The 22,581-nt window shown below is 43.2% G+C and overlaps 2 protein-coding genes across 6 annotated transcripts in view; both read left to right on the forward strand.

Moving 5' to 3' along the window:
- l3mbtl3 (L3MBTL histone methyl-lysine binding protein 3) overlaps positions 1-8,555 on the forward strand; it is a 41,954-nt gene extending 33,399 nt beyond the window's left edge. The window contains exons 20-22 of the mRNA XM_048249582.1: positions 4,938-5,098; positions 5,613-5,675; positions 8,398-8,555. Coding sequence (XP_048105539.1) covers positions 4,938-5,098; positions 5,613-5,675; positions 8,398-8,541 — 368 coding nt within the window. The 3' untranslated portion in view covers positions 8,542-8,555. The remainder of the gene's footprint in view (positions 1-4,937; positions 5,099-5,612; positions 5,676-8,397) is intronic.
- On the forward strand, positions 1,229-22,158 carry tmem200a (transmembrane protein 200A). 5 transcript variants are annotated; one of them, XM_048249583.1, is made up of 3 exons: positions 1,229-1,242; positions 16,517-17,073; positions 20,063-22,158. In XM_048249583.1, the coding sequence occupies exon 3, from the start codon at positions 20,078-20,080 to the stop codon at positions 21,608-21,610; it is 1,533 nt and encodes a 510-aa protein (XP_048105540.1). In that variant the 5' UTR covers positions 1,229-1,242; positions 16,517-17,073; positions 20,063-20,077; the 3' UTR covers positions 21,611-22,158. The 5 variants fall into 5 exon arrangements, with proteins under 5 accessions (XP_048105540.1, XP_048105542.1, XP_048105541.1 ...); XM_048249585.1 differs by having other exon boundaries at positions 20,066-22,158; XM_048249584.1 differs by lacking the exon at positions 1,229-1,242 and adding an exon at positions 14,451-14,460.
- The last annotated feature ends 423 nt before the right edge of the window (positions 22,159-22,581 follow it).

A 22,581-nucleotide genomic window follows, 5' to 3' on the forward strand; every position in this document is an offset into this window, starting at 1 on the left:
TAGCTCGCTACTCCCTCCCCCTCCCTCCCATGCAATTGAAACTCTCCTAAACGTGCATCTCATCGGTGATTGGCTGGAACAGTTTGTTATGTTTTTATGGTCCAGGCTGGACCAGGCTGTTTTTGTTGCCATTTTTGGAGAATGAAGCCATACAGCTCTTCTATTAGGAGGTTTACCACTTACTCTGAGTTAACTTACTCAGTTTGTCACTAAACCATGTACTTGGAATACCCCCCAGGCTGGACCAAGTTGTTTTCGTTGCCGTTTTTGGAGCCTGGGCTGTCCACAGAGACTGCATTTTTTTTACAGTGATATTCAGGACACAGGCAGCTAGCGTATGGTGAGGCAAAGTTTGCTGGTTGTGAAAAAAAAAATGTTTTAGCTTAGAAACGGCCTAACATCGCTTAGAGCACCTGTAAGGTGTCGCGCCTAGTGGCCCCACATCGCTCAGGGTTGGTGCTGGAGGAGCCAGCAGCTCAGTCTCTTCTCCAGGCCCAGTCTACACACCTGCCTAGCTGCTGGCATGCGCACCTGCTTCTCTCTCTTTCTCTCGTCTCTCTCCCTGTCTCTCCCTCTTTCTCTCTCTCGTCTCTCCCTCTTTCTCTCGTCTCTCCCTCTCTCTCATCTCTCTTTCTCTCTCTCGTCTCTCCCTCGCTCTCTCTCATCTCTCTCTTTCTCTCTCTCATCTCTCCCTCTCTTGTCTCTCTTTCTCTTTCTCTCTCTCGTCTCTCCCTCTCTCGTCTCTCCCTCTCTCTCATCTCTCTCTTTCTCTCCCTCTCTCTCTCTCTCTCTCTATCTCTCTCTTTCTCTCTCTCGTCTCTCCCTCTCTCTCTCTCATCTCTCTCTTTCTCTCGTCTCTCCCTCTCTTGTCTCTCCCTTTCTCTTTCTCTCTCTCGTCTCTCTCCCTCTCTCTCGTCTCTCCCTCTCTCGTCTCTCTATTTCTCTCTCACTCTCTGTCTCCCTGTCCTCTCTATCTGTCTTCAGTGACTCATACCTCCAGAATTACGCCTCTTTCTGTATGAGACTGGGCTTTGTGTGTGTGTGTGTGTGTGTGTGTGTGTGTGTGTGTTTGTGTGAGAGAGAGAGAGGACAGGAGTCTTTGTGCATCTCTGTTTGTGTCTTTGTTGAGGCCATTCACCTTTCCGTACATTCCTCAGTGTGTGTGTTTGACAAGAAGCTCTTTAGGGGTCTCGCCCTCTTTCAGAACTTTCATAACCATGGTCATTTCATCTGTGTGTGTGTGTGTGTGTGTGTGTTTGAGATGAGTTTGAGTCTTTTGAGTGAGATGAGTCTTTGTGTCTCTGCTTCTGTCAGAACATTCAAGGCCGCTCATCTATGTGTGTGTCCATGTGTGTGTATGTGAGTGTGTGTGTGGGCCTTTTGTCAAGTGAAGAGAAAGGCCATGGAACTCCTAATTAGATTGCTCCAAGGGGCCGCAGTGAGTCCCTCCTCCTCCCCCGAGAGAAAGAGGGAGAGATGGAGATGGAGAGAGTGAGAGGGATAGAGAACGTCACGTCAGACCCCAGCAGTGCATGAAAGCTTCGGGTTGAAAGGGGGCATCAAAAGGCCTTGGCCCTGGGTTTTTTTTTTCTTTCTTTCTTTTCTTGAAATTTCTTATCCAGTATTAACCGAATCAGCATCTGCAGTGCTGGCCCTGTAAAAGCTGTTTGGAAAAGATAACAACGTGCGCATATTTTACTCTATGGTTTCTACACACAGTGCCCTTTACACCAAATGCATTTTTTTTATGCATAACAGTCATTGCATAACACACGCACACATGGCTTCTGAGGTAAAAGTAGCATTGTTTTTCGCTTAGTCTTTTGGTACAGCTGAGCTGTACTGAAGATACATTAGGGGCTCGTATATTTTCACCATCTCTGACATATAGGAGATTACAGGGCAGAGTTAAGGGGCTGCTATTGTGTGAGGATTAAATGGACTTGAATAGGAACAGAGATATAAGCAGGTTTGTTGAAAGGGTTGCAGGAGACACTGAAAGTGAACTCTGTGAATGTGAATGAAAGTGCATGTACAACTTTTCTTTATCTCGAAAATGCCATTTTAATGGTTAGATTCGCTGCAGTGACCCTATGCGTCTTTCGTACTGTGTGTTGAATCTGAAGTGCATGGATGCATATCCAGCACTGGGAAGCATGCAGTGATCCCAATGATTCACTGGGGCGCCATGGTGAGGAAATTGCAGTCAAGTAAATAGAACCTCTCCATCCAAGTGTTTGTGAATGACATGAATGGCAGATATCATCAGAGCCGTAATGGCTGCAATAAACAGACACCTGTCAGGGTTCACGGAGTTCACTCTCAAACAGTCGCTCCAAGGCAAGGCATTTCGCTGTGTCTGTTGAGAGAGAAAAATGACCTCACTGTGCTGGACGTCATTGTTATTTTATGCTTATCGTTTGAGATTTCTCACAGAATATTAGTTGAAGGCTATCCAGTTCCAACATTATTCATCCCCAATCTGTCGAAACATTTCACATTATATAATATCGTGCACAATAGTCTCGTTTGAGATTGTTTCTCCCTCTGTGTGTATGTGTGTGTGTTTCTTCTGATTTTGAAACTTGGGCTCCTTGCCTTTAGCGTTCAAACACTTTAAAAATAAACTCACTCAAAATAAGTCTTTCTCATCCCGTATCAAATTCAAACAAGTTCAGTCCAGTTCTCATCAGTAACCCTGGCTGTTGGACGAGAGGCTGGGAACCGCGCTTTGGCCAGAACAAGATGTCTTCTCCCCTTAGCAAGCGTACTGCTGACAGCAAAATAAAAGACTTCCTCTGTCCAGCTTAAAGCATCATGTATTGTCCACTTACTGAAGTTTCCGGAAGGCCATGCATTATGATTCATAAAAAACTGGAAGTACAAGTAGGGAAGGTGACTTTAAAAGAGAGAAAAAAAGTGTGAACAAAAGTTGAGTGCCAGACAAGGACACCTTTTGTAAATCTTGTGTGGAAAAGTGGTTTCTGAGAAGCGTATTTTTCATCTCTCGTGGTGAAATTGAATAAACAGGAGACTCTAAATGAGCCTGGGAGTCGATAACCTTGAACAGCGAAGAAAGTCTGAAGTAATGGACTCTTCTAATCTAATGAAATATCAGCTAGTTTCCATTTCCTTAGTCTTACCCATATATTTAAAGACCTGGGTTGGACTCCGTTTCCTCTCTGGTTTCTTCTCTTACTCTCTTCTTCTTATGACTGTGCAAACTCTCTGACAGCTTTTCTACTGATCACAAGTTTGTAGGCAGAGGGAAAGTCTAGTCTAATAATAATAATAATAATAATAGTAATAATAATAATAATAATAATAACCTTTATTTGTATAGCACCTTTCATACACAGAATGCAGCTCAAAGTGCTTTACATTTGGAGGATTTATAACACAATAATAGAGAGAAAAGAAAAGTTGTAATAATACAAACAAACAAACAAGCAAATCAGTAAATAAAACGTCAGAGATTTAGAGTTAAGTAAAAAATGAGATTTCACAAGAGATAGATACAACAACACATATTACAATTAATGCAGTGAAAATAGGAAGACCATGTAAATAGCAGCGTTAAAAAGCATCAGTAAAATGTAAATTGAAGAAATTCAGCTGTCTAGCTGCCATTGCCTACTTTCACCTCCCAGTGCAGCTGAGGCAGGACGGGAGCTCTGAGAGTTGAAAGTCTAGCTGCTGAATTTTGAACCATTTGTAATAAAAGTATGTAGATAGATAGATAGATACTTTATTGATCCCCAGGGGAAATTCAAGAACATGTACATGTAATAAAAGCATGGATTACTGTTGGCTTCATGATACACTGGGACAGACAACAACATGATGTCTTAAATGTGGTTGTATACAATACATGAAAAGTTTGAACTCGTGAAAATATAACTGCTGTGCAGTGTGTTGACTGTGCATTGTGCTGTGTGGGGTTATTCTTGTCCTCTTACATATTTACACTCGTGCTGGTGTATTGTCCATTACCACGAGACCCAGTGGTGGTGAAGTTGTGTGCATGTTGCGGCGTGTCCTATGATTCTAGCCTTCAGCAGACCAGGCTCTTAGTAGATATGCCAGCATGAATGATGAAATTGACTATGCAACGGCATGCAACGATGCTTTGGTATAAGAAATTCATGACATGATGACTGTGCAATGCAGTATTATATATTTATATTAAATCTTTATTATACTTTAATATTTAAAGTGAACATTGATGTATGATTTCATTCCAAGAAGTGTGTCTGATCAGTGTCTCAACTCCCTTCCAGCTATTTTGGTTGAGTTTGCTCTGCTCTATCTATTATTTTTTTTAGTTCTATCATTCTGTGATGATTCTGTGAACAGAGTTTTGACATTAGCAGTTTGCTGTATGTCAGGATTCTTGACACATGACTTTGAAAACATGTAAAGTTTGCGTAAAAAACCTTCAATGGTTATTCTCTCAGGATCATTAAAAAGCAGAATTTTACATTTATTCATTTGTCCAAAGTGACGCACAATAAAGAAAGCAATGAAGGTACAGTGTGAATCCGGTTCTTAAGTCCGACGTCACGGGTCCAACAGTTTCATCAAAAAACACTGCCAGCCGGTTTTCGCAACTTGTATACCATGTCACCTTCACCTCCATTTTAGAAACAGTAAAACAAAATCGTTTAACAGAGTAGGCTAATTACTGTAGCTGTGCAGCCAGATGATACAATCAAGGGTAGGCTAACGTCCAGGCTTCCGCGAAAAATAGGATTTTATTGGGTTGAGGCAACAAGTGAGTAGTAGGATGACCATTTTCTTAAAGGCATTTTTTCCCATTAAATTTTAACCAAACGGAGACATCCGTGTTTTCTATGAGATAAAACCTCTGTCCCAAGTAATCTTCTCTCTCTCTCTCTCTCTCTCTCTCTCTCTCTCTCTCTCTCTCTCCTGTCCAGACCTAAGCCTGCAGCAGGCCCTGCACCAGTCCGTCTTCATGCCCGCCGGCTCGCTCTCGCCCACCTCGGGTACACCGCACTGCTGGGACCAGCACAGCAAGCTGTTGCCCACCGTAGCTGGCATCACCGCTACCAAAGTGGCTGCCTGGAGCGTGGAGGAGGTAAGGCGCGTGTCTGTGTCTGTGTGTGTATGTTTGAGTAGGGCTTTAACATTGCCCTGAGGGTTGTGTAGCTCTGACGTGTGGTCTAGTAGTTATGTTCTTGAGTACTGTCATGAGGTAGTGAGGGTGAATCGTGTGTGTGTGTGTGTGTGTGTGTGTGTGTGTGTGTGTGTGTGTGTGTGTGTTCTTTACAAGTGCTCTAAAGTAGCCATTGAAAGTAACTGATTAGCTTGGAAATGTCATCCTCCACCCCCTGGCTGATAGTGAAGTGATTGTGGTGAGACTAATGATGTTCAGGGATTGATAATGATATGCTCTGAATGAGTATAATTCAACTCATGACAGGAATAATAATGATTTGGGTTCAGTTGCGTAAACAGTTAAGTAACGTTTGCTCAGAAAAATCATGACTATAACAGCTGCTGACACTACAGCTAAGGATGATGATGAGGTTGATGATGATGATCAAAAATATGTGTGTGAGTATATAATTAATCTTATGTTTGTCTTTTAGGTAACTGAGTTCATTCAGGGTCTGCCAGGGTGCAAGGAGCAAGTTCGCACTTTCAGGGAAGAGGTATGTTCACTGTTTGCATATGTGTTTGAGAGAGTGAGTTAGTAGCCTATGTGTTTGTGTATGTGACAGTCGTCTATGTGTGCGGATGTGTAGGTGTGTGTGTGTGTGAGTGAACTGAAATGACAGAGCTAGACTTAATTAGCCAAAAATGCATGAGAAGAATCAGCTAATGACCGTGACTGTGATTGCCACTGTCCTCCACTCTTTTTGAGTGTGCGAAGACCCATTCTGCTTTCACTCCAAATGCCCCGCCCTCACCCCCTACCCACCGGCACCCCTCCATCCCTCTGATAGGTACAGACACACCTCACTGAGAATGACTCATGGTCACTTTCATCTGCACATAAACAGAGCCATTTGTTTGCCAAAGGCCCCAGCTGAACGAGTAAACAAAACACTACTGTGCACAAAGTACACACTTACATCTAAAAGTCTGTGGTCTCACATCACTTTTGAAGTGGGGACTTTTTTAATGTCCCCATAGCATGCAATATTGCAAATGCCTTGTGTGCCTGTTTGTGTGTGTGCCCGTGTATGTATTTGTGTCTGTGTGTGTGTCTCTGTGACCTGTGTGTGTGTGTGTATCTCTGTGTGTGTGTATGTGCATAATTCAATCAAAAGAAAAAGAGCCTTTCCCTCTTATGGGACTGAATTTTAAAGAGCGCTCAGGGCGGCGAGGCTTAAATAATTCTGCGGAGATGTCTGCGACGCGCTCTCTACTCTCCCTCCCTCTGAGTCGCAGCATGTCTCTGGATTGTGGAGCGGCTGCCAGACTGGAACATGTGAACTTGTCAACACGTAGTCATCTCCATTCAGCCCCAGTCACCCCTCTTTAATTTAGTCCTATTCAATGTGATGTCTCATTTAGACACTGTTGGCATAATAATTTCTGTGACTGTATTGTGTAATACAGTCATTTTAATATTGTAATAATGTGACAGGATTAACACTTGTAATTAGAGTTTCTGAGTTCTCATCATGTGCAGAATCACAATAGTCTCTCTCATACACATTTATGAGACCAGGGGTCTGAAAATGTTAGAAAACACACTTGCGTCATCTGTTGAAAATCCAAGTACCCTAAAATATATTGATGTACAGCAAACCCACACATACACACAAGCGCGCACACAAACACACACACACACACACACATAGTAACGTTACACACATAAGCACCATCACTCAGCCTGCTGCCATGAGCTGACGGGTTGTGAGTTTTACGATCTTATCAGATCCATTATCTCCCTGGCCGCCCTGCTGCGTCTAGACGTCAGTGTCCTGTCCTCTGTCTGGGCTGGAGTGCTCGCTGTACGCTGCTCAATGGCCCTTTCTGTGCCTTGTGTGTTAATGGGGAACTAATGCAGCCCCTACGGACGCACTCGTGCCTGTGCGTAGGGAGAGTGTGTGAGTGTTTACCCCTCACCGTGCTCCCACTTTCTCTATTCAGTACTGATCAGTCACATTTGGTCCAGGAAAGAGACCAGAGAAAAGTGGAGAGACATAAAAGACCCTTCTCGTCAATCAGAAAGGCACAACTACCCTCACAGGCTGACTAATAAGCTGGTGGCTTTGTGAATACAATACAAGGATCAATAGTATGTCTTCCATCTCCAGTGGGAATGTAATTACATTTCTGGTGTACAGTATATACATGCTAAGACCCTTCTTTATCACCTCTGTCTGTGCCATCAAAAAGCCGGTCATTATGGAATATAACGCGTTTCTGTGACACTTGTTAAGTCCACAGCTGCTTGTTACTGTTGTACTTGAAAGGTCTCAAGCTGATAACAATTCTGTGATTTTGATGTGAGGTATAATAAGGGGAGGAATACATTTGGACATTTGAATGTTTTTCTTATTTTCTTATGATCACTTGTCCATACTGGCGAATAGAAAATACTCATTAGTCATATTTTAACATCTAAAAGGAACAAACATTGAAATAAAATATTGTTTTACTGTGTCTTTCTGGGTCACTTTGTTAGACTTTTTTGTGAAGTAGAGGAAAAGTCTCATTACTGGCTGCTTGGGTGTAATGGTTCAGTACAGAGAGACGGTTTGTACGGCTACAGATGAGTCAGCCTCTGCATATCTGACTACTCTAATGAAGCCGGCAACATTTTCATGGCTTGATGTATTAATCTCGGGCAACTACGCTTTGAAGTGTCCTCAATTTGTGCGTTAAACCATAGCAAGCTTTCAGACTTATCCCCACACGCATTTTTTCTTCTTCTAAGATCAGGATGGTGGATTAACAACAAAGCTCTTTCTATTGGTTAACGTAAAATATGAAACGGTTTAAGAGAGCATTTCGGTTTGAAAACAGGAAAGGCAAAATGGTCCATACAGACCTTCATATCATTTAGCTTTATGTAATGGGTGCAGTTGTTGAGTCGGGGCACTGAGTAAGATTAGCAAAAAAAAAATAGTCAGTGTGTTAGTTAGTGGAGCAAAGTATCATATATTTTCTTTCAAAACATGCATGTTCTTACCTCATAAAGCAGTCCTGATGTGCCTTGTTTTTTTCTCTCTCCCTCTCCTAATTTAATTCAATTGTTTTATTATTTTTTTTATTGTTGTTTTATTTTTTATTATTGTTTTATTATTATTATTTGGATAGTGTTAAGAATGACAGAGCAATACAGTATAACAAGACCATTTTTCTCTCTCTCTGTCTCTCTCTCTCCCCCTCCCTCCGTTTCTCTCTCTCTTGCTTCAGCAAATCGATGGCGAAGCCTTCCTGCTGCTCACCCAGGTGGACCTGGTGAAGATCCTTAGCATCAAGCTGGGCCCTGCCTTAAAGATCTACAATTCAATCTTGATGTTCAAGACTGCCGAAGACTCAGCCTACAACGAACTCTGAGAGACAGGCCGAGAAGTGGGGGGGGCTGTCACTTTTGGCCTCAGTGAGCTGGCGGTGGAATTTTCCGGAATGAAATGAGGGGGAAAATAAGAAGCACAAAAGAACTCTTCCTCGAAGAAGATCCTGAATCATGCAAGAGGAGAAGAGGGAGAAAAATGCACATGTATATTGCACTGTTGTTTTTTTCTTTCTGCTGCCATGAAATTCATAGACCTGTACAGTTGAAATTCATTGTGTATATACAGTATATGAGGGCAACAATTAAGTTTTATTCATTATGCCTACTCACTGTACTAATGAGGTATACAGTATGTGCTTTTTTTTTAGAATCAGGGCTAGTGTGTGGGTAGAAAGGGCTGCCCTTAAAGAATTTTCAAAAAGCAAAACACTTCACACAAACATAATTTCTTTAAGCATTTTTTTATTGGTCGGTATGTGCCCTTTGGTTGTTTTAAGGTTATATTGAAATCCCACAGCTGGTGGTAGGCACTAAAGGCCATGAATATGAGGCTGCTGTAGTAGAGCTGATGAATACAGCCTCAATGGCCTCTTCCTGGGGCAACATGACAAGTCAAACAGAAGCAGCGGGCAGATGATTTCCTCCGCATGGCGGGGCACAGAGGGCAAGTAGATTATTAAAAGGAGGGTGATGGAAAATATCCCTCCTCTATTCCTGAGGCAAAAAACATGACATTAGAGCCACACTTCCTTTTAATTTTGTTCTTATTTTTTTCCCTTTTTGTTGTTGTTGTCATTTTAGGGCTGAGAAAGAACAGCAGATTCTCTCACCCAGGCAGAATATACTGGAAATAATTTAATCATCAGGCATGTGCCAATATAATGTAAATGATACACACTAGGGACTTAAGATGGTGCCCTAGATGGTGCTCACTAAGGTTTTAGGGTTCATGTGCAACTCTTAGTAGCTCTCTCCAATGTAGTTATACTGTACTGTAGATATAAAAAGAATTTCAGCAGGCTTTCAAAATTAAATGAAGCCAGAATCTGTTTGGTTGCTATCCCATGTGTATGTGCAACCACTCCTCATCACAGCAGCTACTGGAATTAGCCCCACTAACCACAGACAGCTAAAAAAAAAAGACATCCTTTGTATACTCTTGAGCCATTGACGCCACTATGCTATTTTTGTTTCCATGTGAGCGTGATTGAAGCATAGAGAACACAAAGAAATTATGTTTTCTTCCTTTATATCTTTCCTTTAGTCTGTAACTACATGTATTCATATGCCATTTTTTTATTTATTTATTAATGCCGATTACGCTCGGACCAGCGTGAGAATGTTTTGCGGATGTGAAGCCATGCCTGGAGGAAGCGAGGGGAGGGGGAGGGGAGGGAGCTGTAGCCTGTATCACGTCCCTCTACTGATTTGCAAATAAATACGGTGGCAACTCAACGCTGTGTCCGGCCTTGTAAGTCGCACTCGCTGTAATTGGAACCCCACATCTGAGTCTGCTCCCTAACACAAGAGATCTGGCAGATTGGAGGAGTCTAATCTCCTCATTACCCTGTAAAGATGACACCCCCATTGTAGAGAGCAACGACCCCATTACAAAACTAATTTTTCTTTCTGCCCGTACAGATTTTCTCTTCTTTTTCTCTTCTTTTTTTAAAAGCCCTGGTGGTCAAGACGGCAACACAAGGAAATGTCTACGGTGTGCTCAACATCTTTTCCTCTTAAGTAGGATTTTATCTGATTAAGAAATATGGTTTGTATTGATGTCATTTGAGATTGAATGATCAATCATTGCATTGTATACATTTGTCATGAAGACTCAGGCCAGATTTCAGAGGGAGGCTCACTGGCTGTGACCTCCAGTGGGTTTTCAGTGTGCATGAGCCAGATGTGTCCGATCACTCTGATGTTTGCCCACATGAATGTCCAGCCTCAAGCAAATGCCAAGTAGAACAAGAGAATGGACCATGATTTAGCGGCAGAACTGTTCTACAGAGAGGAATGTGCTTGGCTTGTCTGTGCTGGAGATATGAAACTGTAGCAAATATGCATTACGCTGTGACTAGCATGACAAATGGAGCTCGTGGTTTAGGAAGTATTAAAACTTCACTGGAAGCTGAAATGGGTTTTTAAATTTGGATGAGATCCTCTAAACTGGAATATTTAAGTTTAATTTTGACTCGAGGCAGCCGCAGGTCAGGTGCACTCTCTCTCTCTCTTATTCTCACACACACACACATATATATTATTTCCCTGAAATGTTAACAGGAGAAAGAAACTCCAGAAAGAGGCCTGATGTTTTCTCAGTTTACATCAACTCCAGACAAAAAATGTAAACAACCAGTGATGAGGTTAAATGTTAAAGGTGGGGAAAGCTTCTGATACTTGTGTGTGCACATACTCTGACAGAATTTACTGAGTGCAATGCAGTTCTTAGAACTATCACAATTAGCTGTTTTTCAATCATAATTTTGAATATGGGATTTCCATCGGGAAGGTCAGTACTAATGTCAGTACTGTCAAGTCTGTCTTAACCACAGGAATCACAGCTCTTACCTGTCGTGCTGATGTTGCCCTGCTATGCTGTCACAGCAACACACCATCATCACCATGGAGACAATATCCGAGCGCTCATCTCTGTGATTGGTCTTTTGCAGGCGGGTGCCTGGGAACGAACACATTATGGATGTCTTTTGAATGAAGTCACTTCCCGTTTGAATCCAGTCCAGATTTTTGGCCGAACACGTTTTTGATTTTCCCTTAATCTGGTTTTAACTTTCCATATATAATATCATTGTCTCATTCCATACAAAACATAGCAGTGTTGAAACATTCTGTTCATCTTGATCCCTATAACAACACATTTTTGTACCTCTGCCATATTTTCCTAAAACTTTTGCAATCTCATCACATCACAGATATGCCTGTGAACACTGAAGCTATCAGTATGGAAAGAGTGACTCCTACTGTGATTGTAGCTGGCCAAGTTTCCGTGGCTGAAGCTCAATTGGAGCATGATATGTTTGGGAGGCAACGTCCCAACGTTCTCCTCCGAGATAAGCATGTGCATCTGCTCAAAAGCAGAGCCATGAAAATCCAGCCAGCCGCCCCTCCAAATACTAACAGACATGATCAGAATGTGTTCTCTCTCTCTTTCTCTCTCCCCCTCCCTCTCGCTCTCTCTCTCTACTTATATGTCATTGTCTGTTTTGGTACGACATGTTCAGCGTGTTTGTGCTTTCTCTCTCTATCTCACTCAGCATAGCCAATGTAAAGAGCTTGTTGTGATATGTCTCTGAGCGTACACCAAAAACACTATTGTGAAATCTCAAGGCGACTGCATTATTGAAGAGGCGTGTTTTTTTTTCAATACTTGCTTACCGCAGAGCAATTAGAATTATCCTGAGGTGCTCTTTAGACGTATTGTGCTGAAATGGTTTTTATCAGGCTTTACTGTCTGATAGTGGCCATGATCTAGTAGAAACACTGGAAGTAAAGAGAAGATGTCAATATGATGTTTCCAAGCACGTTAGCTAGTGTATTGTCACATCTATTTAACCATATATGTGGCCAACTCTTGATACCTACAAGATTTCTACAATGTATTTACTTACATAAATCTGTATAATATGTCAATACACATAGTGGTGAGCTGGGGTTTTCCAAAATGACAGTAGTGTACAGTAGCTCTTCTTTGGCAAATGCCTGTAATATCAGACATGTGTGGTTTAATAGTGTGGCAGGGCATCCCTCACACTGATGGACACATTAATTATTAACACAATCAACTAAAACAGGACTTAATCAACATGCCACACATACAAAATGAACAGCTGTGCACAGTAGACCGCCATCAGACACATAATGGAGACATGACGTGACTCATCTTGGAACAAAACAATGATGAACTTGGAACGCTCTCTTCCACTGAATGTTGAACTGTGCTGCCTTTGTTTGTACCAAAGTCCTTTTAGGCAAGTCCCTCCACTCGGCGGCCATATTGCAACGCTTTTTGGACACTCATCGGGGATCCTCTTCGGCAGAAATGCACGTGAGCAAGGCTTCACGACACCAATCTTGCTCCAGCGTCGAGTTCACAACTCATGACTGGCACGATGTCTTCACAACACACTACATGATTGGCTCAATGTATTCACATGTCGATATTTTGTCGAGGAAGGGGTGTGATATGTGTAGACAACGGCTGTATTGGCGTTACAAACTAGCCCCATGCATTTCTATGGAGGATTTTTTGAGTGCTGTGTCTCCTCATTAGAAAATCTCTGTTTGTACTTTTCCCCCATTGTGACATAGCCGCTTCATCACTAGGTCTCCGGTGGAGCAGCATTGTCAGTGATGCAGGCCACATCAGCAGGCACCAAGCTGGGACACTGCATAAGGTAGTCTAATACAGACTTGGAATATTTCCTTTCAGCTGAATATTTTTCATTTGCTTTCTAGCTACACAACACACCCCTCAACTTCTCATGGCATCGGCATCATCTCCTTCTTTCCTCTTCTGACGCCAATGCATGTGCGCTGATATTGGAATACTCTGAATTATAATATGGTGAAATTATATTCCATATTTCATTACTGCACATCACCACACTTTCACACAGGCGTTATAAAGTAAATTGACTACAGCACCGACACCCAAAAATCCTCTCAAAAAGAGTATCTAATTTCATTTTTAGGAGTACTTTGTGGGGCACAGGATTACTCTAAGGAGGACTCAATAAGAGCCAGTTAAGAGAAAGAAAAGGAGAGTAAGAGGTAATCAGAGCTGTGTTCCAATTCGCATACCTCTGTACTTACAAGTGCATTGGCTTGTGCACTCATATTAGGTATGGTAAGTACAGAAGTACTGTATGTGAATTGGAACACAGATGATGTTTGGGAGCAGGCTACCTACGGTTTCTTTGAGACAGTCACAATCAGAAGCAGTTGTGTGAAGCATCCACAAATGTACTGCCAGCTCTAGTGCTTCTTTGCTCTCACAATTTGTATTCCCATGATTAGGCTGACTTCTACTACGCCTGCACATTAAACCAGCGCTGAATAATTCCAAGGATAGCAGGCTACGGTGGTTATGATGCTGAAGAAATGGTTGATGGGGCGTTCATCAGACACTATTGTTTTTAGGGCTTCAGACACTGATTACCACAGCTAATGTCATTCGCCTCATATGCAAACGCATGGAGAATGCTAATTAGGTGTGCTAATCTGGACACAATACCCCCCTGTCAACATGCGGCATCTTAAACTCATTGTATGTCCCTTGCCCTCTCTTTTTTGTGTTCCTATGCTCCTTATTTCCCGGTTGTATTGAACTGCCCATAATTAACATTTCTCTCTCACTCTCTCTCTCTCTCTCTCTCTCTGTCGGTCTCTTGCTTTCTCTCATATATGGTCTTCTTTCTCTGCTGTGATCACTCCTACACAATCAGTAGTCTGGGATTCCTTTCTCTGGGAGGAGAGTCTATTCAGCTAGTCACCACCACAGAAGAGATTTACCTGTCTGCTTCTGACCTTTAACCCTTTGAACATTCTAAGTTCCGCAACAATTGAAGGTTCTAAAATTCTATGTTGAATTTAATGAACCCAGATATTCTTTAGAACGTTCATTTCTCAACATTCCCATCACACCGGTGTGACGGTACTCCTTTAAGGGTTAAACACCACCAACAACCACCTCCCTCACCTGTGAGAAATGTTCATCTGTGGGTCTTACTAAAAATAAACCTCGGTGCCAAGAAATGTTGGATGAAACGATGTCATTTTATCTGATTGGCAGTATGCCGCGCAGCTCAAACTTATGCGATGACCACCATGGTGCACAGTTCAGCGTTTCTGAGTTAATGACTGGTCATTTATACTGCTCCGGAAGAAATGTACCTTTTCTTGCAGCAGCTGAAGGATATGATTTTCAGGCGTGTGTGTGTGTGTGTGTGTGTGTGTGTATGTGTGTGTGTGCGTGTGTGTGCATGCATGTATGTGCCGAATGCATATAGGTCATGTATTGGAATTCAGAGGGAAATGAGCAGCAGAACGCTTCAGTGGTTCGTGACACTTTTCCCACTGGCACACTGAGAGTACACATGCTCCGAATCCAATGAAAACATGAGGATCAGCCATGCCTTGCTATTTACTCAATCGTGCACACCACGTGGGCAAATTGTGTTTCAGAATGCAGCATTGTTTCCTCTCTGTTTGATGGAAAATAATATGTATGTGTGTGTATGTGTTTGTTTGTGTGGGGGGTGGGGGGTGGGGGGCATATGATTGGCATATGATTGCCTTTGTGTGATAATATCTGTATATGAATGCTCAGACAGAGGAGCCTAACTCACTGTGGCGCTGCTCATTTGAATTTCATATGGGAGAAGATCAGCACAGGGATATCATGCATGAGCACGGCTGGATCCACACGTTCATCCAGTGCAGTTGTAAGTAGGGTTGCCATAGTGGTGCAATTCCCATCTTAATCTTCAGCACACACACACACACATACACGTACATGACACGCACACAGAGAGAGAGAGAGAGACACACACACATACGCATGCGCGTACATTACAGACACACACACACACACACGTACATCACACACACACACACGTACATCACACACACAAACACAGACACACACACACGTACATGACACAAAGAGAGAGAGAGAGAGAGACACACACACACGCCCCCACGCATACATTACAGACACACACACACACGACACACACACACACCCGTACATCACACACACACATACTTGAATTTCCCCATGGGGATCAATAAAGTATCTATCTATCTATCTATCACACAAACATACACACGCACACACAGACACATACTTTCAGTCCAATTATTCCAGTCATCTGAAATGCATCACTTCTGCATGAGGTCAGGTCAGAGAGTCATATATTTCCAGGGCCGCTTTGGCAGAAGTGTTACAGAGTGACTGGGGTACTGCAGCATTCCTACATGCTCGTATTACTTTTGGGACTAGTGTGGAGCCCAAAGCCCTCCTTCTATAAGGTCTCGCCCAATTGGATAATCTTAAAATAAATCCTGGGCAAACCCTCTTGATCCCAGTCCTGTCAATCAGCATTTTAACAATGCAAGAGACTTCCTAACAAGAAACAGAGGGGTGGAAGAACCGGGAATGAGGGGCATTAAAAAGTACTCCTTCCTGGGTATTTTATGTATAAGGGCATGATTAGGTTACAGTACAGTAAAATAATGTGAAGACACCTTTTTTAACGACAAAATGCAAAAAAATAGTTTGTTTTCTCTCTCCTTGTGAGAATGTTTCTCTGGTCACTGAAGTAAGATAGCATAAACACAGGAAATGACAGAGACTCTGACAGCTGCATGGGGTTAGATGGAGATCTAAAGCAATTAACTCTATAGTTGCCATGGCATCATATTCATGCAGTGTGTGTGTGTGTGTGTGTGTGTGTGTGTGTGTGTGTGTGTGTGTGTGTAGGATATTTATTGGGTGTGTATTTTGTAATATCCCATTTTTTTTTCTTTTAATTAATACTCTTCCAAAAAATGAAAAGCATACATATAATGAAACAGAAACAATACTGTACATACATACAAGTCTGACACTACCACAATTCTCAAATGACACCTCATTAAAATAGCTTAATGGTAAACTGCTTAGCCCAAAGCATTTATTACCGCTGCTTTATATAGCACAAAAGGAGCAAGTTTGGTGGATTTAATTTCACTTGAAAGGATGTGTGGTTTCATGGATAGTGAAGCCTCCACAACATGTGCCGTAGATGCATTTCCTGAGCATTATGGCATTGCATTGTGCTGACACGCATACGCATTTACTTCAGCGTGAATAAATTACAGGCGAATTATATTTACATTGGCATGTTTATTTTTTCTTTCGTCCTTTCTATCTCATTGTGCGTCACTCATAGTGGTGTGTCACGTGGGGTAACAGAGGCAGCTTCAACTGTCCTTGTTTAAACAGCTGCACAGTTGAGAGAGAGAGGGAGAGACCACCGTAAGGAGCTCACCGCCCTTCAGCATGTGTGAGTGAGACGGGGGAATTTAAACACACTGCTTCTGATGGATTACCGTTTCTTTTGGATTACATTTTTATTGTATGTCCAATTAAAAACTGCGTAAACAGTACAGGAATACATTGTAGGGACAACTGGTCACGACAACCACTACTTTTCTTTGGGTGGAAAACAGCTTATCCAATTTTTTATATTCGAAAAACTTTTATTTTTTTACTTTTAGTACTGGGTTATTCAGGCACGAATGTCTTAGGATATTGCCGATTCTGTGCGCTTCGAAGCCATGGGGTACTACTGGCATCAGTGTGACCATCTCTGGTGCGCGTCTTTCAGATAGAAGCGGCTGTACATATCCACTGAAATGGAAGTTTAACATTATACCACCTAAATACATTCAATGGGAATACAACTTGGTTCATTAAGGCGACCCTGAGCACCGAAAACATGGCTTGCATTCCAAGTTTCTCTCCGCAATGGCTAAATAGGAAAAAACACCAGTAGCATTCTTATTTGGTAAGTCATTAACAGTTTTACTTGTTGTACATACACTAAACAACGACTTCTCGCAGACTAATAATAATAATAACAATAATAATAAACAGTTTTTTGTATTCAACACGTGAAAATGTTACTTGGGCGTGCTAGTGTCTGCAATTCAGTCTTATTCATTGTTTGCCCGTGATTGCTTGGCTACATTCGAGGAACCTTACCCTCTCGTCTATCCACGGAGTATTGGGCCAACACGTTAAAACATGTGTTTTAGCTTAATACAACGATCAGCAATGTTCATTTCAGGGTTTCTGTGTGTCGTTTTAATGGCTTTCTGTCCAAATGGATTCCTGGAATGTATTCCATACACATTAGTCCTTCCTCCCACTCAGAGCGCACGAGCGTCCCCGCTTCCCATTAGCAGTGACACGGTTCCTCCGCGCCAGGCAGCGAAAGGCGCTTACTAGTGTGCCTAGCATGTTAGGATGAGGATTTCAGAAATGCAAGAAAACTAAGTCTTCTACTATGCAGATGTCTGCTATGTCTATTCGTTGATCTCAATCATAGCGACTCGCCAGAGTAGAGAAGTTAAATAGCTTTCCATGGCTCTGGTTTCGCAGTGACAGTGTTATGGCCTATATAACTCAGTAATAACAGGCTTATAATGTAACCACGAGCTGTTTGCCCAGACAATATGCAAGATTATAAGTCCATGCAAGTAGTTTTCCATGGTGGACATTGGAAGGGTAGCACTGTTATCAAACTACATTTCCCACTACAGAAAATCTATGCACAAAGAGATGTATGCAATAATTTGCAAAACAAAGGTGAAAAAATGATGAGAACATGTCTAAAAAGATGAACATGGACATCCTTTGGACTTTCCTTTCATGCACTGCAGGCACACAATGTCACGTTCCAAGCCCTTTCCTTAGTTTACCAGCCAAGTCAGTCTTTACAAAAACTGATCCATTTTTCTCATCATAGCACCTCTTCCACAAGAGCTGAAGTGAGGCTCACAACTACCACTCAGGGAAGCTGAAAAGAAAAGCAGATAAGACGCCTCTACTCCTGAGAAGCCCTCGCTTTCCTGGGAGTTAATTTAACAGTTGAAGTTGAAAGCACCTTATTTCCCAGCACAGACACTGACTCCCCCCACCTTATTGCTCTCTGCTGCTGTGCTGAATCCAACATCAAAAGGGTGAAACGCCCACACCTATCCCCAGCAGAGGACACACATCAGGGCACCCGAGCCCATTCTGCTGACCCCGTCCATAAGCCTCCCACACGGGCTGATTAAAAGCTTAACTGTGAAAACGGTCTTGGAAACACCACCTTCTAAACTTAGTATATTATAAAAGTTATATAATTTTATTATAAAATATTATAACATAATTAGCACCCAAAGTTAGGCTCTCAGTGGCTAAATTACTAGAAAGCTGCCAGAAAATAGCCCCTGTGTTTTCAAAACAGCTATTGAATATTGTAAATATATTCATAAGCAATAGCTTTTGTTTCCCATGGAATGCCCCTCTAAGGCACGTCTGTCTTTCTCATGTATCTAAATGTGGAATATGTGTGGGTCCATGTACATCACTGTACAACGTCCAGACTTGATCACCTCATGCTTTAACACTCAGGGATTACCTGGATCCTCACTGTAATTCCAAATCCCGATCACACCTGAAATGTGATTTGCGTCTCACCTGGCCACATAGCAGACAGTTTCCATGGGAAACCATACAATCCTCACGCCCCGTCAGATCTCTTAGGATTGCTGAAGTGTGACAAAGTTAATGATTCGCCTAAAGGTATTCCTAACCTCAGTAGGCAATGAGACAAGGCAACACCAGGCTTTGCAAGACAGCCTAGGCTCGTGGGGTCTAACAGCTGGAGGAAGTAGAGTCAACTCATTGTTTTGATGTTCTTTCAACTAAAAATGAATAGCTAGATTGATGAAAAAAAATAAGATTCAGTCTGTCAGAGGATCCAGTGCATGGTACAGGAATCTCAAGTGTTGAATGTGGCTTTTGGAGGGTTTTGTTTTAAGTGGATCTGTCCTACTGCCAGAGAGCGAGACCACCCACTGTCATGTGGTCATGGATATCTGACTGTCCTTGCACAATCACACTGTGTCTTGACCATAACATATTCTCTTAGCTACAGTTGTGTTGTTGTTTTTTGGTTATATAATAATAATAATAATAATAATAATAATACGTTTTATTTAGAGCGCCTTTCATGTCACCCAAGGTCACTTCACAAAAAGGTTGTTAAAATTATAGTCATCTTAAAAAATAAATAAATAAATAAAAAATAAATAAAAGTAAAAGTCAGTCAGTCCATAAGCCATCTTGAAGATATATGTTTTAAGTTTGTTTTTAAAGTCAGTGATTGAGTCATATGCATATTTTAGATTATTCCAGTCATGTATTACTAAAGCTGGCTTTGGGAAGATGCTGGGTAATCACTGTGAGAGGTGAACCAGGAAGAGGGAGGAACAGCCAGCTCTGCTCTGCAAAAAACAGCGAAGCCATTTTTAAAATGTGCACTTCTGTCTTCACAGCTAAATCTGGAGACAATTTATCATCCGGTCCTTGTTTTGGAATACAGAGGGATGCTATTATTTTAATCTGAAATAGAAATCACATGCCCAGAACAAGTGTCACGTGACGATTGTGAAAAGAAAAAAGAAAAATAAATAAATAGCAGTGTTGGCCTCCAGCGACTGTGCCTGTTGAATTAGCTGTGGAACACTTATGCCGTCATCTGTAATCAAACACAGTGAAACCCGTTTGGAACTGATGCTGGTTGCCAACAGCAGTTAAGAAGAAATGCCGCCTTAACGCTGAAGCTTTATCAAGTCTCCTCAAGGTTAATGCACTTCAAACACCCACTGTCAGATTACTGGCTTTTCTGTCCTCGCTTAGAGCAAGGACATCGAGGAAGGGAAAACAAAACCAATGTCTGTTGCTAACCGCTGGCTTTGTTTGTTTGTTTGTGTGTTTGGCAGAAGTCAGGAGCAACGATGATAGCAACTGGGGGTGTCATCACAGGACTGGCCGCACTGAAGCGCCAGGACTCGGCCCGCTCCCAGCATCACCTGCCCATCCAGATGCAGCCGGCGGATGCAGACAAGAAGAAGGCCAAGCGCAAGCCGCGGTCAGACGTGGTGGTAGTGCGTGGGAAGATCCGGCTCTATTCCGCGTCCGGCTTCTTCCTGGTCCTCGGCGTGCTGGTGCTGATGGCCGGGATCGCCATGGCCGTGCTGGGCTACTGGCCGCACAAGGAGCCTCATCTGCGCCCGTCCAGTGCCAGGCTGCCATCCACGAACGACGGCAGCGCCAGCGGCAACGTGTCGAGGGTGAAGCCAGAGCCGGGTGGCGTGGTGGCGCAGTTCTTCGAGCAGCACCTGCACTCAGAGAAGATGAAGATGCTGGGGCCGTTCACAATGGGCATCGGCATCTTCATCTTCATCTGCGCCAACGCCATCCTTCACGAGAACCGCGACCGTGAGACAAAGATCATCCACATGCGGGATATGTACTCCACCGTCATCGACATCCACAGCCTGAGGGTCAAGGAGCACAAGTTCATGAACGGGGGCTCGGCGTATTCAGGGCCCTATGCGGAGCATGAGGTCTCCAGGACTTACCATCACCACGAAAACCAGTGTGCCTCACGGTTAGCGGCAAACACGCTGCTTTCGTTTTCCGGCATCGGTAATGACGTTCGGCTCTCGCGACGCGCCAGTTCGGCCGAGGAAGAGGAGGGCCTGCTGAGCGAGGCGAAGGGCGGCTTGAGTCACCTCGGGCCCAACTACCGGGAACGTTCCGGATCCATCTTTGGCCTGCAACCGGAGTGCGGCCGGCCATGGGACGACCGCTCCAAGAAATGCCAGACCGGCTCGATCGTCTCGTCCTCCATCAGCGCCTTCACCCTGCCGGTCATTAAGCTTAACAACTGCGTGATCGACGAGCCGGACATCGACAGCATCACTGAGGACTTGGAGAGTCAGGTGCACGCCGGCTCCCGACCACCCTCCATGGAGTCCCTAACCGTGCCTATGCCAGACATCGCCAAAGCCTACAAGCCTCCGACGGTAACCCTCCTCAGGAGCAACTCGGCCACCGACTCGTCACTCTCCTCCTGCTTCTCCCAGGCCTCGCTCTCCCCGATGTCGGCCAGCAGTCGCTTCCTCTCCCCGGGGGCCGCTCGCAAGGACTTTGGCTCCAACAGCTCCATCCACATGCTGTCGGCCCACTCCAAGTCGCTGGACCTGGAGCGGGGTCACGCCACCCTCACCGTCCAGACCGAGCAGCGCAAGCACCCCAGCTGGCCCCGACTGGACCGTAGCAACAGCAAAGGCGGTTACATGAAGCTGGAGAACAAGGAGGACCCGATGGACCGGCTCCTGGTGCCGCCGATGGCCATCAAACGGGACTACACCAAGAAGGAGAAGCTCCTGATGATCTCCAGATCCCATAACAACCTCAGCTTCGAGCACGACGAGTTCATGAGCAGCTCGCTGAAGAGAGGGACTTCAGAGACCAGGTTTTAAAATGGACATGCTTTCACAGGTGCCATAACACACAAATACACACAATCTGTCCATGTTATTTGTGATAGGAAGATTCTGCCGCAATACAAAGTGATTGTTTTGGGGGGTTTTATGTTCATGTTATCTTGCAGTGCACCGTAGCAATGTTGCATTGGTGTAATATGTAGGTACTTTCACTGAACTGCTCAGGTAGCCATGAATGAGTGAATAGTTTAAACAATGTTGAAATTACATGGGTGGAACATGGCCGCTGTTGGGAAGACCTCTAACAATTCATGTAGAAATGTGAATTAAAACCTTATTAAGGGGGCAAATGACAAACAGTGTTATAACTGGTGTGTTGTAATGTATAATGTTTCCATTGTCTTAGCTTTAAATGAGAAGGAAGATGTTTGTTTTTAAACACTATCTGTGTGCTGTATCAGAGTTAGCAAGGTATTTTGCTAAGAGGCTGTATATAATTAATTGTTCAAACACACTGCTATTTTTGAAGCGTCATCAATGTATAATTTATCTGTTTCTCAAAATAAAGATGAAATGTTTTCTCATCTTCGTTGTTCCAAATGAAGCCTTTTTGTTTATGCAATCAGACAAGCCCAAGTTTGCTTTGTTTCAGCTCTTTCATAACAGGCAAATATCCCACCTGCATGAACAATGAAGACTTAAACATGATTAGTGTCATGTTCTGTATAATGCTGTAGCTTTTCTTAGCAGGATGCTCATTTAATCCCTCTTCTCACGTATTCCCTCTTTCTCTACTGAATGTGTGAGAAGGTAGTGGAAAGATTGCTCTTGGCAAAGGAAGTGATCTCTTTCCCCACATTCAGCAATGGCTGCTTGGGGACTATCAAGTGAAGTGCTTCCAGATAGTGATTGATCTATCTGCTCCGATGAGACAGAAGAGGCTGTGACCCAAGCCGATTTGTTTTCACTGAAGTATCCAATCATGTTCATGAGGGGAAAAAAAAAAT

This window comes from Alosa alosa, chromosome 8 (assembly GCF_017589495.1).
Source record: "Alosa alosa isolate M-15738 ecotype Scorff River chromosome 8, AALO_Geno_1.1, whole genome shotgun sequence".
NCBI lineage: Eukaryota > Metazoa > Chordata > Actinopteri > Clupeiformes > Clupeidae > Alosa > Alosa alosa.

Excerpts from the sequence above, each read along its gene's own strand:
- tmem200a (XM_048249583.1), top strand. The coding sequence starts at position 20,078 with ATGATAGCAACTGGGGGTGTCATCACAGGACTGGCCGCACTGAAGCGC.